At 38.5% G+C, this 17,342-nt stretch overlaps 3 protein-coding genes across 5 annotated transcripts; 2 read left to right on the top strand and 1 right to left on the bottom strand.

Annotated features, from left to right (window-relative positions):
* The first annotated feature begins 657 nt into the window (after positions 1 to 657).
* LOC139429529 (uncharacterized) lies at positions 658 to 1,920 on the top strand. The gene has a single exon (XM_071195307.1). It carries the CDS (start codon positions 658 to 660, stop codon positions 1,918 to 1,920), a length of 1,263 nt encoding a protein of 420 aa, XP_071051408.1.
* A 519-nt stretch (positions 1,921 to 2,439) lies between these two features.
* Positions 2,440 to 5,581, top strand: LOC139430955 (uncharacterized). 3 transcript variants are annotated; one of them, XM_071198479.1, is made up of 3 exons: positions 2,440 to 2,857; positions 2,918 to 2,998; positions 3,059 to 5,581. In XM_071198479.1, the coding sequence occupies exon 3, from the start codon at positions 3,194 to 3,196 to the stop codon at positions 4,349 to 4,351; it is 1,158 nt and encodes a 385-aa protein (XP_071054580.1). In that variant the 5' UTR covers positions 2,440 to 2,857; positions 2,918 to 2,998; positions 3,059 to 3,193; the 3' UTR covers positions 4,352 to 5,581. The 3 variants fall into 3 exon arrangements, with proteins under 3 accessions (XP_071054580.1, XP_071054584.1, XP_071054577.1); XM_071198483.1 differs by lacking the exon at positions 2,918 to 2,998; XM_071198476.1 differs by having other exon boundaries at positions 2,918 to 5,581.
* Positions 5,582 to 9,093: 3,512 nt separating this feature from the next.
* LOC139429510 (uncharacterized) lies at positions 9,094 to 12,665 on the bottom strand. Its single transcript, XM_071195281.1, has 3 exons — positions 12,088 to 12,665; positions 10,481 to 12,028; positions 9,094 to 9,662 (listed from the first exon to the last, which is right to left on the bottom strand). The coding sequence occupies exons 1-3, from the start codon at positions 12,644 to 12,646 to the stop codon at positions 9,094 to 9,096; spliced, it is 2,676 nt and encodes an 891-aa protein (XP_071051382.1). The 5' UTR covers positions 12,647 to 12,665.
* Between the last annotated feature and the right edge of the window lie 4,677 nt (positions 12,666 to 17,342).

Here is a 17,342-nt window from a genome sequence, read left to right as displayed (position 1 = left end):
ATTAACAGCGAGGAATATTCTCAGCGTGACTACACCGGGTACACAGATACGCATAAGAGGTAATAATAATACGCAACGTGCTGAGATAAAAACAAACCGGCGAATAAATTTTGCTAGCGATAATTCAATCGGTTCCTTACTTGGTTTTAACCCTAAAGTTATACCTAAAAACACGATAACAGAATCGGATCATATCGTGAATATAAATAAAACGAATGCATTACAAATTTATTGTAATTTGAGCTCCGGATCGTATACGAATGGACAACCCATGCACGTGTTGTATCATTTCTTCCCGAACGTACCGGCTGGTTTTAAAATAATAGAAGCTCCGCAACAACCGATTTACTTACCTGTTACAACGAACGTGATTAGTACATTAATAGTACGCATACTTGATCAGGACGGTCAGTTGGTAAACTTCAGAGACGAAGAAGTGACCGTGAGAGTGCACTTGAAATCGGTGTGAGTAGTAGGGTATTTAATATGGGTATAGTGTACGACGTTCGAAGAAAAGCACAGGAAAATCTGGGTGATAGAGTAATGTATAAAACGGTACGAAAGGATGTAAAACCTAACAGTAAGCGAAAATCAACTACCCAGTTAACACGCGTCAATCGTCAGTATTTAAGCAACTTAGGTTTTCAACTACTATAAATGGAGTCCTTAAACGTCACGGAGAAAATAAAAGTAGATAACTCGATTGTAAGTTACGAATATCATTCCCATCAACCGTTTGGTTCTACTAGCTTCGGTAACAATGATGAAATTCGTATAGGCATACCCGAAATAGACAATTACACATTGCCTCATGAAAGTTTTTTGTATGTGGAAGGGAGCGTACGTAAACTGGATGCGAGTGGTAAAGCAACAAAAGATGCTAGTGCAACTGCAAAATTGATAAATAATCCTGTAGCGTTTATGTTCAGTGATATTCGCTATCTTATAAATGGTGTTCAAATAGATGGAGTGAGAAACGTGGGGTTAACATCATGTATGAAAGGATACTTTTCGTATACCCCTCACGATATAATAAAGTTGGCGAACGCAGGTTGGAACATGGGCGAGGATCTGCTAGGTCAAGTGGTCCCAACATCCCCTGTAACGGATGCAATAATGGATAAAAATGGAAATTTTGGATTGAGTGTACCGCTAAAGACATTAATAGGGTTTGCTGAAGATTTTAAAACAATTGTGATGAATGTGAGACAAGAGCTAGTGTTAATTCGTAATAATGATGATAATGATGTGCTTGTGAATACGGTAGAAGAACCGTTACAGTTAAAAATCGATAAAGTTGTGTGGAGAATGCCCCATCTAGCCGTAGGCTTACGAGAACAATTAGCTCTAACAAAAATAGCAGGACGAAATATTGATCTGCAAATACCTTTTCGCAGTTGGGAAGTACATGAATATCCTTCTTTACCTCAAACAACAAAGCATTCATGGACTGTGAAAACAGCTCCGCAGTTGGAAACACCTAGATTTATAATAATTGGGTTTCAAACAAAGAAGAAAGGAAAACAGTTGGCGAACATGGCAACCTTTGATAATGTAAAACTCACCAATTTGACGGTATTCCTAAACGGTGAACGCTACCCATACGATAATCTGAACGTGGACTTTGATAGTAATCGTGTCGCAGTGTTATATGACATGTATACACGCTTTCAAAAGTCCTACTATGGGAAGGAAGGAGAACCATTACTCACTCCGAAACAATTTATTGAAAATTATCCACTGATTGGAATTGATTGTACATATCAAGCAGAAGCGCTACACAAAAGTGGGGTAGAAATACGGATAGAATTTACGACAAAAAATCCGATTCCTGATGGTACCACAGCATACTGTTTAGTTTTACATGATAAGGCGTTTCAATATTCTCCACTAACAAAAATCGTCAAACAAATGACTTGAGTATGGGGAAAGAAGGGTTGGTAGTGTGTAGTTGGATCGGATCCTGAGCCGCATCGCACCCGTAGCTCATCATCCGAAATGTGAGACTTCTATATTCAGCGTAAACAAAAAAAAGTCGTAGAGTATAAGTTGTGCGACAGATTTCTACGGCTGCATAGTATGGATAATCGTGTTGATGTACGGAAGCAAGATGTATTCAAATAAAACTCAATACATAATTCTCGATATACAAGGTTTCATGGTCAACGAAGATCAGTTCGTACCTAAAGAATTAGCATCATGTGATAGTAACAAATGCATAACCCACCACGTTTTTCAACCGAGTAGCAGTATAGCTTCATTACCATCTAAATATAGGAATACTGCAAACTGGTTAATGACACATCATCATTGCATCGACTGGAAAGTTGGTTTTATCCATCCAATGGAATTCGACGCCATAGTCAAATATCTGTGTCGGAATGTCAAGAAAGTGTATGTTAAAGGACCTGAAAAAATTAGTTGAGGGGTGGGGGGAGGGGGGATTGTAACCCCCCTTGAGTCACGGGCGAAGATAAGGTCCGAACGACCTCGCATTCTCAGACAGTATGACCTCCCCTTGGGCCACAGGCGATAACAAGGAGAAAACCTGGACAACCTCGCATTCCCAGACAGTATGACCTCCCCTTCAGTCACAGGCGATAACAAGGAGAAGACCTAAACGACCTCGCATTCCCAGACAGTTGACCGGACAAATACCTGTTCACTAACCCGTACTTAAAGGTAGTGGAAAGTGGGTTACTCCTCACTCCGTGTACAGCAGTCGCTGAGTGATATAGTAGTGTACAAAAGACGATAATTCCTTAAAAAGTGTGTTTACGATAATAACAGATTTTGTTAAAAACTGTGTTTTTCCGACCACGAAGAAATCGCCTTCTGCTAGAAAACCATTTGAAAAGTAAGTTACATCAATACAATTTTTATCGGTTTTCTTCATGTATGTTTGTGATGATTTCAGGTATTAATTGTTATACGCTGAGAAAAGTGGTTCTTCAGCGCATTGCAAACCTGTCAGACGTGATAGAAAACCATTTGAAAAGTAAGTTACATCAATACAATTTTTATCGGTTTTCTTCATGTATGTTTGTGATGATTTCAGACATTAATTGTTATACGCTGAGAAAAGTGGTTCTTCAGCGCATTGCAAACTTGTCAGACGTGAGCGAACGTATAATTTTAATAAAATAATCCAAATTTTTTGTAACCCTTTTGATTCCTTGAAGTCTTTCCCATTATGCTTCACTTAATTGGTAACAGCCACGCTCGTGCAAGCGATAATACCGATGGTATGACCGACCCACTGGTTGCCGTGCTGCCACGCAATAACGACAGTACGAATGTTGTTGAGTCAAGCCTACCGTCGTTACCATTATATTGCAGCGGCAACTTTGACGGTTTGAGTCGTACCATGCAGGATTTCACTACAGACCCACCACTGTACGAGCAAATAATGAATGAGCTCCGGTCACAGCCAGGGAACGACAATGGTGCGATTGTTACCACCAGTCCAACCTTGTCGTCCTACGGCTTAACTCGCATCAGTATGGAGATACGAGAAGAAGGAACATATCAGGAAGTTGTTGTGCCACCTGAACCTGCTACCAATCAGGCCGACGTGGTACAACCACTTCCAGATATTGTACATACGGATGTCACAAGTCAAGCACCTGCTGAAAACCAGGTGCTTGCGGCACCGTCTGTACCAGCGACGGAAGACGTATCCCAACCCTCCGATAGGATATGTGTTTCGCCTGTCTTCTCGAGTGGACCCATACGGTACACATCCCGCCGTATAAAAAAACGCGTCAACTTGTTGTCAAGGGGTTGCGTGAAACAAACTACCCGCCCAAACCCTTCTCCTGCTTCACAAGACTCCTGTAGATTGCTGCGCAACGCATTAGCCAAACCTCCCCGTAACACACGAAGAGTACCTACACTCGCTACAGTAACCAGACCTGCAACGGTGGTTACATCTCCACCAGAGGTGACCATCGACATCCGTGACAGCCCGCCAACTATCACAACTATCCCACCACAAAATGTGGTGTTCCCACCACCTTTACCTATCCCTACTATCCCGCAGAGGCAAAATCTTCCAGCTGTAAATACCGCACATCCCGACCCATGGGTTGATGCGTTTCTGCATTCAACAACCAACTTGGCAAGCAGTCTTTTGTCCCAAGAGGATTTTTTCATCTTGGGCTTGAAACCTCAATTGCAAACCAAAGTGACGACTTTGGAACATCATAAGCGCCACTTCGTGAACGCGTTGAATGCAGTAAACCAGAATCCCACCGTCTGCTTTGCTGCTTCTTCAAACATCCTTAACATGTACAACACCAAAATTAACCTGTATAAGTCCCTTCTCAGGCTGCTGCCTGACAACGGTTAATAGCGTTTTTTTTTTGAAGCTCGTTCAGTTTTTTTGTCTCTTGCAGTGTTAACGTTGCAGGAGTTGGCTATGGAGAGCGTTAATTCGACGATTTCCCGTAAAGACCGTACGTTGCGGTTAGTAGATGTTTTACCAAAGACTCTACTACTAAACGTAATGTACAGCTGGGACATATGCTTCTGGCGTCGAATATCCCGAAAGGGCGATCGAATCAATCTTGGGGAGGTTTGCTTCCCCACCGTGGAACGCTTTGGAAAGAAAATGTCGCAAGGCACCGTACATAAGTTGTTCCACGGTTCTCCGGTTGATTGGAGTTCAACTTTCGGAGTGGGTCTTCAGTATCAAGCAAGGTATGTTTTTTATGAATCACATTTGGGCAACCTTTGCTATCGTTGTCGACGCCGCCTACACCATATTAGTATAACGAACGTTTTACAACTGGATTGTCGTGTGAAATTGCGCTCGAAAATAAAGTATGCATCTTCTGAACGATTGCAGACTATTATTTTAAATAAAAAATATTGGTGTGCGATGTGTTGTCGTGTGTCTTTGTTTCGAGTCTGTTTTAAACCACAACTTGAGGAGGATCAAAGTACTGAGGAATTGTCGGAGGGATGTCTCAGCAACTAATATGTTGTAGGTGGTTTTTTCAAATTTGTACACCATCCTTGTATGATACTGAAAATCGTTCGAATTGATGATATGACAACAAGTTCGCTTCCTTTTCACCTTTTCCGCTCCCATGCTTTTGTTTATATGTATTATTAATTATTTATTTGAATATTTACCGTATCTACTTATTGTTACCGCTCCCATGCTTTTGTTAATATGTATTATTAATTACTTATTTGAATATTTACCGTATCTACTTATTGTTAATTTAATACTAAGTAGTGTAAATTGTACTGTGACTTACACTGCTTTATTTTGTTTAATCACATAACATCTGTATGTGAATAACCCACTGGTGGTTCTACTACATCAACCATACAGATACTTTTGAAATCATGATAATAAATAATTTTGTAAATTTATGTATACCACGTCTTATTGTAAAATAAATATTGTGTAATATTACGCACGCTTTAAATAACTTTCAAACTCAATGTTAACAGTTTATATAGTTAAAGTGTTGTAAACCATTATTTTGAAACAATGATAATAAATAATCTGCTGAAATTTTTTGTATGCTACATTTTATGATAAAATAAACATTGTTTTCTACTACGACTTCATTTCTTGTTAATCTCCCGTTCAAGTATCACCCGTCAGCATGGTTGAAGACGTTAAGTTTGTTAGCCAACCTTTAACACTACCAATCTGTAATCTTCATAACGACTTCGCTGCAAATAAATTTAAACGACATAGCGAATTATTTGGTGGGGAATGTAAACGTGGTTTGATAATTGGTTCTTCGGGTGCCGGAAAAACAAACGTAATGTTAACTTTATTGACAGCTCTCAACGGGTTGCGCTTTTTGAATGTATATTTGTGCTCTAATTCACTCTACCAAATCAAATACGAATTTCTACGACAATTACTTAAACCTATCCGCTCTTGCGGCTATTATGAATACTCAGATGTCGGACGATTTCTACCACCGTCAAAGGTGAAAGAATATTCAATTATTATTTTTGATGATATTGCTCCTACAGAGCAACAGATTATCAAGGAATATTTTTCATACGGTCGTCATAGAAACGTTGATACTTTTTTACTCGCTCAAAGTTATAGCGCCATTTCCAAGCAGCTTTTACGTGACAATTGCAACCTTTTAGTTTTATTTAAACAAGATCTCACTAACTTGAAACATATTTACAACGATCATTTGCTAGGGGACATTACGTGGGATGATTTTGTCAGAATTTGTCGAACTTGTTGGGATACACCGCACGGTATATTAGTTATTGATTTAGATTGCGATAAAAATGACGGACGCTATCGGAAAGGTTTCGATGAGTACATTATACTGTAAAACCATTGACTTTACGACTGCATGCTCAGTCTCTGTGCGATCATTACACTATCACGTTGAACTATGAATCGTAATGTTGCACAACAGTTAATAGCTGCGCGAGAAGATGTTAAACATAAAATACGCACTTTGAAAGGAGATATAAAACAGAAGCAGTCCATTGCCGAAGCTCAACTCGCTCCACTGAAAGAACCTCTGACAGATATTTCCAAAAAATTACAAACTGTCAATTTATTAGCGCTCGACAATAAATTCGGGATAAAACGTGATTTATTTACCCCGAAAAAGGAGCAGTCACCAGATATCTCAGCCTTACTGGCTGACTTGCAGAAACCTTCTAAAGGACTTAAACTGGAAACTCCTAGAGTGAAACCTAAACGTAGAGTTACGTCAACACCCATTAAACCGGGAGCTAGCATGGATGTTTCACCGGAACTCGCACGGAGTCCGCAATTTCTCAGCGACGAAGAGGTGTTCGAGGGTCGAGATACTACACCTGAGTTTTCTGTTCGTGAGTCAGACACATCTTTAGATGTCTACGAGCGGGACGCTAGGGAGCAGTTGGCGCGCATGAAAGAGAATATGGAGGGAATGATGGAACAGACAGTTATTAGAGAAGCTTTAGGGCAGCTGGACCCCTTACCACGTACCTATGTTACGGGTTTAACAGTAGATGTAAATAACGAGTTCGATCAAACTTACGGTGTTCGTGCACTTACCGATGGATTGTATATCGCAAATCAACCAATAACGTTTGACGGGAAAAACATTTTGGTGGGTGAATTTACGTATACAGGAACACCGGGGTTATACGAGTTGTTATTCAAAAATAAACCGGGTAAATTTACTTTACCAGATGCGAGAAATTACAAAGATATCTTACAACGTTCGAATGTACATAAAAGAGATTATGACGCTTCAAAAAGTATCATAACTGATGATGAAAATGAAAAGTTTGTGAACATAATCAAACCAATTTCCTTGGGTCAAAGACCAAATGTGTACTGGGCTCGATATTGGCCAAAACCTAAAACTGGATCAGGTCACTTAAATAAGTTGTTAGTACCTGCTGCAATTAAAGAGTACGAATACTGGGACGACGTGAACGAATTAGTTGATCGGTTGCGTTTACTACTTGCTTCCGAAGCAGCAGGTCATACTGCTCATCATAACGAAATTATATCCCTCATAGAGGAATTACGGGAAGCGCAAGTCATTCGTTAAGGGTATATAAACTTTTTTCTGTTTCTGTGACGCTTCAGAAGCTAATATGCCTTTAAACCGTTTTGGTGAACATGGTTCTACATCTATAGATAAATTTGGTAAGCATGTTCACCACCATGTTATACAGAACCACATAGCAAGATCCGAAGTTCTACAACCTTCATCAACATTTATTTTAACTTTACGTGGTGATGGAGATGTTGATCCAAAAACAAAACTTTATAAAATCACAAACAAAAGTGGAATTACGGATTACATCAATTCTTTCTACGAAGGTATGATAAAAGATGTTGTAAAGTCCGCTCATGTTCAGTTACTTGTTAACGATATCGTTATTAAGTCGCTCCAGGGAGTCCAACTCAAACGCGGAGATACCATTAAGTGTAAAAATAATGCACCGATAGGAGGACTACCTTTTCTTGTAGAGTTGTTGATTGAAGGGGTTGTAGAGTAATGGTTAGTGTTAAGCGAGATCTCGTTAACGAACTACATGCACCTGCGAGACGACATTATCGGCGACGCCGCGTTCTGCTTCACGGACTATTGGATCTTTATCAAGCTGATTTGGTTGAAATGATCCCATATGCGTCGGTCAATAAAGGTTACAAGTATATACTGACTGTTATCAACGCTTTTTCAAAATACGCATGGGCCTTACCACTCAAAACCAAAACTAGGAAAGAGGTTGCTCAAGCTATGAAGGACATTTTGCATAGTAAAAAGAATATTACTCCGAGCAACTTACAAACCGATAATGGGAAAGAGTTTTACAATAGCGATTTTCAAAAATTAATGGAACAACTTAACATTAATCATTACAGCACCTATTCCACTTTAAAAAGCTCGATTATCGAACGGTTTAATAGAACCCTAAAAAATAAAATGTGGAAAGAATTTAGTATGCAAGGAAATTATCGCTGGTTAGACTTACTACCCAAATTACTAAAATCTTACAACAACACAATACATCGCACCATTCACATGAAACCTTCAGCTGTTAATCGACGAAATGAATCTGCTCTGTTAAATACTGTATACAATTCCATTAAAGTTGTCGACCCCAACCACCATAAATTTAATGTGGGGGAACACGTGCGAATTAGCAAGTACAGACACGCTTTTGCTAAAGGTTACCAACCAACTTGGTCCAATGAAATTTTCACCATAGCGACAGTTCAAAATACTAATCCCAGGACTTACCTTATTAAAGATGGTAGAGGAGAACCCATTCTTGGAGCATTTTACGACGAAGAATTACAACGTGTGAAACACCCGGATGTATTTTTAATTGAAAAAGTTCTTCGTCGAAAAGGAAATAAAGTCCGAGTGAAATGGTTGGGAATGGATAGCTCTCATAATTCTTGGATTGCAAAAAAGGATGTATTATAATTTTTACACTAAGAAAATAAAAAACTTTTTTTTAATTTCGTTGATTTTATTTCAAGTAACCTTTTTAACAACCTACTTTCTACTTTATATACAAGTTTTGTGATACAAGCAAGTATTTTTTTTTTTTTTTACAAATTAACTGATCGCAATTTAACTAGCCATACATGTTTACGTTTAACAACTCCAATAAGTTGTCCAAAAGATCTTCCCTGCGTAGATCTTCAATAAGATAGTTTCCCCAAGCTAACGTATGACATCCATCCTCCATCACGTAACGTTTATCGTCATGTGCAGAGAGCGCCACTTTATTCTTTAGTTCTGTATACATCGTGTGATAGGAGGAGCGAAAGACATACATCTTTTTTCGCACAGAACCTCCATCTTCGATAATCCGTTTATATTCTGAAACACTTAAGTTTTTATCGATAACATACTTTTTCACACCCTTGGCACGCTTGACAACTCCTTCCAAAGTGTTAATACAATAAGCTTTAGCTCCTGTACCATAAAACGATGTTAATATCGTATTTGGGTACTCATCTTTCATTTTTCCAACTATCGGCGGCCCTGGAGGAATATTATGTCTGTTGTTTAACTTGTAATTAGAGGTATCGAACATCTCTATATTTTCTTTGATATCCTGGTATACATTCTCAGTAAATATTTCGAGAATTAACGAATCCGTATCTGTATATAACAATAATACGTTTTCACCATATTTCTCTTTTAAAAAATTATAAAAAAAGTTATAAATGACCGCTTTCGACAATTCCAGTACGCTAAACCCTACATACAGAGGTTTGTTATATTTGACCTCCACCTTCTGCATTTCAATGGCTGCCAAATTATGGCAGAAAATTTTCGATGACTTGAAAGTCGGCTTTGCGATAAGAGCTTCTGCACCGGGTCTCCTGTAACGATTCTCCCAATGTGACACTAATCGTATATCGACTCTATTTTCAACATTTTCCATCGTTTTCCCATACACGATATTATTCATTTGTTTATAATGATTTTTCCCAAATTCATTCGTAGCATTCATTCGTTTCTCAGAGTTAAAATCGATATATGGTTTCATCCACGGCGATTGTTGAAATTGCAATGCACGGTGTATTTTGGTTAGCTTAAGACCTTTTTTCACACATTCACGTAGGTTTACATAGTGAATTATGTATTTCGATTTATTTTGTAAGTTCGCAATCAACTTAGGATGCTTCGATCCGGGAGCGATTATGTTTTCGGGACAAAACGGTAGATCATCATGCTGGTTGTGTAACCTTTCATGTCAATGTCTGATAACAATTCTAATTTTACACCTGTCATTTTTAACAGAGCATCCCACCCAAACCCGGGCGCAGTATAATAATGGCAAGGATCCAGATTGTAATTCTCCAAAGATATTGTCCTGAAATTTTCAAAGACGTCAGTCAACATTAACACATCTGACGTCAAATACAGGTCACTGTATTCTCCCAACGTTGTACACTTAAATTTATTCCATACAGTCTGTGCTCTAGAGTATTGTTCCTTTGAAATATTACTTGAACTCAATATGTCGTAAAACTGTGTATGATCAGGCAATTTACTATACTCCAACTTTTCAAACGAATCTACGAACGAATATGGAAATACACCTTTCTGGCGCATCAATCTAAATTCTTCAGAGTCTTTGAATTTTTTTTTCACTTCCACACAATCCTTATCATCCAAATATGAAACCAACTTTTCCAAAGAACTCGCCATAAATCTAAACGAGTCGACGAATCTTATTTTCATAAACACTTTGCGTTTCTTTCCCTTGTTATCGGTTGTTTCTCCGACAACTATTTTTTTGGAAAAAGAAATATATTTTTCTTTGTTTTGTGCTATCACCTCTACTTCCTCCTTGTTTAGGGCAATACTTTTCACAAACATGTGGGCATCGTAATTCGACAGGTTGTGGAAAAACACAGGGATAAACATCGGTAATTTATAATTTATATTGCAGACGGAATGCGCAGGACCCCTATACAATCCTGTCAAGTGATCGTGATCACACACTTTCTCTTCTTTGTTTATTGGTTTATCACAAATGTGACATACGGAACTCAGTTCATGTACAAATTGGTCCAGACAGCTTAGCGGTATCATATCCTTTGTTTGCCTCAAATGTTGTTTATAGATCTCTATTACATCCTTCTCCAATCTTATAATAAATTCCAGAGCAGCGTTTCGCCCTCGGTATATTCGGAATTTCGATAAGTTATCATCGTAAGCACACTTAATGTAGTACGCAAACGCGTATGGTTCGTGTTCAAAACATCGGGCCGTATATGGTTTATTATCATCGTAAACTTTTCCTTCTTCGGGCGTTAAGGGTTTCAGAATCGCCTCGAAATCGGCGTACACCACAAACGGAACTTTCATTTTTTTTTCAAATCCTTCAAATTGTAAAACATTTTCCTTTTCTAGATGTCCGAACTTATTCACTTTTATTTGTTCGCTTGGTACTGTTGCTTTCACTTTTTTACAGTCATCCATCTGATGTCGTACCAACTTGTCTTCAGTTGAAAAGTATTGCAAACAACCCTCACAAATATATCTTTGATGTTCATGAGTCGATGATTGTGTATTTATCAGTCGAGATAAGTTTTTTATCCAACAATAGTGGTTATTCCCGAAATTGTCGCTGACTACTAATAAGTTTACATGACGCTCCCGTTTCTGTTTACATATACATACAGTTACAATATCATCTACCATTTTCTCTCCATTATACCAAGAATTTATACCATAGACGTTAATTGAAATGTTATTTTCTTCCTCAAATTTTGGTATGTCTCTGATGGGTACTGGGAATGTTACGCAGTCAAACTTTAATTCTGTTTCCCTATAATCTGGGTATGATGATATTCTTTGCGGTAAACCTGTGGGTTGGTACAGCGCGGACATCAGTGCCCAAGCAAAGCACTTATTATCGTTATTTTGCACGTTTATTACCGCTCTCTTCCCTTTTATGGATGTCGGTAAGTCGATGTAGCTCGATGCTCTTGTAGGATTAAACTTGTTACAGTTCACTTCAAGATATAATATTTCCAACAAGGTCCAACCTGCAGTATTAACGCCTTTAGTTTCGCATTTTACTACTTTTCTATTCTTATACTCTTACCTGAGTCCCGTTCTTGGAATTCCGACATTTTCACCATAATCTCGTCCATAAAGTCCTCGTATGTTTGGTACAAGTCTACGGCTACTGTTATAATTTTATTTTTTGTGTTGAATGATTTGATTTCCACTTCTTCCTTCGTATTTATGAAATACAATCCAAAAATTTCCGTATTCACTTTTAAACTACCATTTACATTCCTCACGGACTGTATCAAACTGATAACTTTTTCTCTAATTCGGTTACTGAATTCCTTCATGTCTACGTACTTCCGTTCATGATCGCTCACTCTAAAACTACATATTTTATCTCCAAATATCGAATCTATTTTTTCTACACCATCATCTATTATTACGAAGGCTTTCTGTTTATGTTTGTTGCTGCGCAGATGTGAGGAATAACATTGTCTGGTTACGTGTTCATCACATATTTCACACACTATAACATCTCCTTGTTGATCCTCTTCCACCTTTCGACGTTTCCCAATACATGCTGTGCGTTGATGTCTCACAAGATTATCTGGTCTAGTAAACTCTTTGTAACACACGTCGCAGGTCAACATGTTCACAACACTCTTACTTCAATACTGTTGAACACGATTTTATATCTGCTATTTAAAGCATACCTCCTCCGAAGTGGGGTTTTCAATGAACTCACGTCGTGTAACCTTCATTTCAGGTCACGTACAAGGTCAATGTCATGGTCACAATTAAGGTTGACTTCAAGGTCTCCGTTGAGGTCAAAGTAAAGGTCATTGTTCAGGTCAAGGTTACTGATCAAGGTCATGGTCACTAAACGTGATCTTGACCTGAGGTGAGCTCAAAGTAAAGGTCATTGTTTAGGTCTAGGTTACTGGTCAACGACCCCCTTTGCAATAGCCGATTCTGGAACCTCCTCCTAGAACCTCAGGGCAAGGTCAAGGTCATGGTCACTCAACGTGACCTTGGCCTTGACCTTGACCTGAGGTTCTGAGAGGAGGTTCTAGAATCGGCTTTTATCTACTACTAAAGTTCAAACATGGCTCAGAACGGCGTATAAAGTCATAATATCACGTTTTGGGCACATTTTGTTTTTTATCTCCAACATGCTCCAAGATGTCATTTGGCGCCTGAATATCACAAATATGGTCCACAGAATTATCGGAACCAAAAGTGATAGAAAGTTCAAACATGGCTCAGAACGGCGTATAAAGTCATAATATCACGTTTTGGGCACATTTTGTTTTTTATCTCCAACATGCTCCAAGATGACGTTTGGCCCCTGAATATCACAAATCTGATCAACAGAATTATCGGAACCAAAAGTGATAGAAAGTTCAAACATGGCTCAGAACGGCGCATAACGTCATAATATCACGTTTTGGGCACATTTTGTTTTTTATCTCCAACATGCTCCAAGATGACATTTGGCGCCTGAATATCACAAATATGGTCAACAGAATTATCGGAACCAAAAGTGATAGAAAGTTCAAACATGGCTCAGACCGGCGTATAACGTCATAATATCACGTTTTGGGCACATTTTGTTTTTTATCTCTAACATGCTCCAATGTTACATTTAGCGCCTGAACATCACATATATGGTCGACAAAATTATCGGAACCAAAAGTGATAGAAAGTTCAAACATGGCTCAGAACGGCGTATAACGTCATAATATCACGTTTTGGGTACATTTTGTTTTGTATCTCCAACATGCTCCAACATGTCATTTGGCGCATGAACATCACATATATGGTCGACAGAATTATCGGAACCAAAAGTGATAGAAAGTTCAAACATGGCTCAGAACGGCGTATAACGTCATAATATCACGTTTTGGGCACATTTTGTTTTTTATCTCCAACATGCTCCAAGATGTCATTTGGCGCCTGAATATCACAAATATGGTCAACAGAATTATCGGAACCAAAAGTGATAGAAAGTTCAAACATGGCTCAGGACGGCGTATAACGTCATAATATCACGTTTCGGGCACATTTTGTTTTTTATCTCCAACATATTCCAAGATGACATTTGGCCCCTGAATATCTCATATATGGTCGACAGAATTATCGGAACCAAAAGTGATAGAAAGTTCAAACATGGCTCAGAACGGCGTATAACGTCATAATATCACGTTTTGGGCACATTTTGTTTTTTATCTCCAACATGCTCCAAGATGTCATTTGGCGCCTGAATATCAGAAATATGGTCAACAGAATTATCGGAACCAAAAGTGATAGAAAGTTCAAACATGGCTCAGAACGGCGTATAACGTCATAATATCACGTTTTGGGCACATTTTGTTTTTTATCTCCAACATGCTCCAAGATGTCATTTGGCGCCTGAATATCAGAAATATGGTCAACAGAATTATCGGAACCAAAAGTGATAGAAAGTTCAAACATGGCTCAGAACGGCGTATAACGTCATAATATCACGTTTTGGGCACATTTTGTTTTTTATCTCCAACATGCTCCAAGATGTCATTTGGCGCCTGAATATCACAAATATGGTCAACAGAATTATCGGAACCAAAAGTGATAGAAAGTTCAAACATGGCTCAGAACGGCGTATAACGCCATAATATCACGTTTTGGGCACATTTTGTTTTTTATCTCCAACATGCTCCCAGATGACATTTGGCCCCTGAATATCACATATATGGTCGACAGAATTATCGGAAACAAAAGTGATAGAAAGTTCAAACATGGCTCAGAACGGCGTATAACGTCATAATATCACGTTTTGGGCACATTTTGTATTTTATCTCCAACATGCTCCAAGATGTCATTTGGCGCCTGAATATCACAAATATGGTCAACAGAATTATCGGAACCAAAAGTGATAGAAAGTTCAAACATGGCTCAGAACGGCGTATAACGTCATAATATCACGTTTTGGGCACATTTTGTTTTTTATCTCCAACATGCTCCAAGATGACGTTTGGCCCCTGAATATCACAAATCTGATCAACAGAATTATCGGAACCAAAAGTGATAGAAAGTTCAAACATGGCTCAGAACGGCGTATAACGTCATAATATCACGTTTTGGGCACATTTTGTTTTTTATCTCCAACATGCTCCAAGATGACATTTGGCGCCTGAATATCACAAATATGGTCAACAGAATTTTCGGAACCAAAAGTGATAGAAAGTTCAAACATGGCTTAGAACGGCGTATAACGTCATAATATTACGTTTTGGGCACATTTTGTTTTTTATCTCCAACATGCTCCAAGATGATATTTGGCGCCTGAATATCACAAATATGGCCAACAGAATTATCGGAACCAAAAGTGATAGAAAGTTCAAACATGGCTCAGACCGGCGTATGACGTCATAATATCACGTTTTGGGCACATTTTGTTTTGTATCTCCAACATGCCCAAGTTGACATATGGCCCCTGAATATCACAAATATGGTCAAGAGAATTATCGGAAACAAAAGTGATAGAAAGTTCAAACATGGCTCTGAACGGCGTATAACGTCATAATATCACGTTTTGGGCACATTTTGTTTTTTATCTCTAACATGCTCCAATGTTACATTTAGCGCCTGAACATCACATGTATGGTCGACAGAATTATCGGAACCAAAAGTGATAGAAAGTTCAAACATGGCTCAGAACGGCGTATAACGTCATAATATCACGTTTTGGGCACATTTTGTTTTTTATCTCCAACATGCTCCAAGATGTCATTTGGCGCCTGAATATCACAAATATGGTCAACAGAATTATCGGAACCAAAAGTGATAGAAAGTTCAAACATGGCTCAGGACGGCGTATAACGTCATAATCTCACGTTTCGGGCACATTTTGTTTTTTATCTCCAACATACTCCAAGATGACATTTGGCCCCTGAATATCTCATATATGGTCGACAGAATTATCGGAACCAAAAGTGATAGAAAGTTCAAACATGGCTCAGAACGGCGTATAACGTCATAATATCACGTTTTGGGCACATTTTGTTTTTTTTCTCCAACATGCTCCAAGATGTCATTTGGCGCCTGAATATCACAAATATGGTCAACAGAATTATCGGAACCAAAAGTGATAGAAAGTTCAAACATGGCTCAGAACGGCGTATAACGCCATAATATCACGTTTTGGGCACATTTTGTTTTTTATCTCCAACATGCTCCCAGATGACATTTGGCCCCTGAATATCACATATATGGTCGACAGAATTATCGGAACCAAAAGTGATAGAAAGTTCAAACATGGCTCAGAACGGCGTATAACGTCATAATATCACGTTTTGGGCACATTTTGTTTTTTATCTCCAACATGCTCCAAGATGTCATTTGGCGCCTGAATATCACAAATATGGTCAACAGAATTATCGGAACCAAAAGTGATAGAAAGTTCAAACATGGCTCAGAACGGCGTATAAAGTCATAATATCACGTTTTGGGCACATTTTGTTTTTTATCTCCAACATGCTCCAAGATGTCATTTGGCGCCTGAATATCACAAATATGGTCAACAGAATTATCGGAACCAAAAGTGATAGAAAGTTCAAACATGGCTCAGAACGGCGTATAAAGTCATAATATCACGTTTTGGGCACATTTTGTTTTTTATCTCCAACATGCTCCAAGATGACGTTTGGCCCCTGAATATCACAAATCTGATCAACAGAATTATCGGAACCAAAAGTGATAGAAAGTTCAAACATGGCTCAGAACGGCGTATAAAGTCATAATATCACGTTTTGGGCACATTTTGTTTTTTATCTCCAACATGCTCCAAGATGACGTTTGGCCCCTGAATATCACAAATCTGATCAACAGAATTATCGGAACCAAAAGTGATAGAAAGTTCAAACATGGCTCAGAACGGCGCATAACGTCATAATATCACGTTTTGGGCACATTTTGTTTTTTATCTCCAACATGCTCCAAGATGACATTTGGCGCCTGAATATCACAAATATGGTCAACAGAATTTTCGGAACCAAAAGTGATAGAAAGTTCAAACATGGCTCAGAACGGCGTATAACGTCATAATATTACGTTTTGGGCACATTTTGTTTTTTATCTCCAACATGCTCCAAGATGACATTTGGCGCCTGAATATCAGAAATATGGTCAACAGAATTTTCGGAACCAAAAGTGATAGAAAGTTCAAACATGGCTCAGAACGGCGTATAACGTCATAATATCACGTTTTGGGCACATTTTGTTTTTTATCTCCAACATGCTCCAAGATGATATTTGGCGCCTGAATATCACAAATATGGTCAACAGAATTATCGGAACCAAAAGTGA

The sequence above is a fragment of the Onthophagus taurus genome, chromosome 1 (assembly GCF_036711975.1).
Source record: "Onthophagus taurus isolate NC chromosome 1, IU_Otau_3.0, whole genome shotgun sequence".
Taxonomy (NCBI): Eukaryota; Metazoa; Arthropoda; class Insecta; order Coleoptera; family Scarabaeidae; genus Onthophagus; species Onthophagus taurus.
This window is presented reverse-complemented; position numbering and strand designations above follow the sequence as displayed.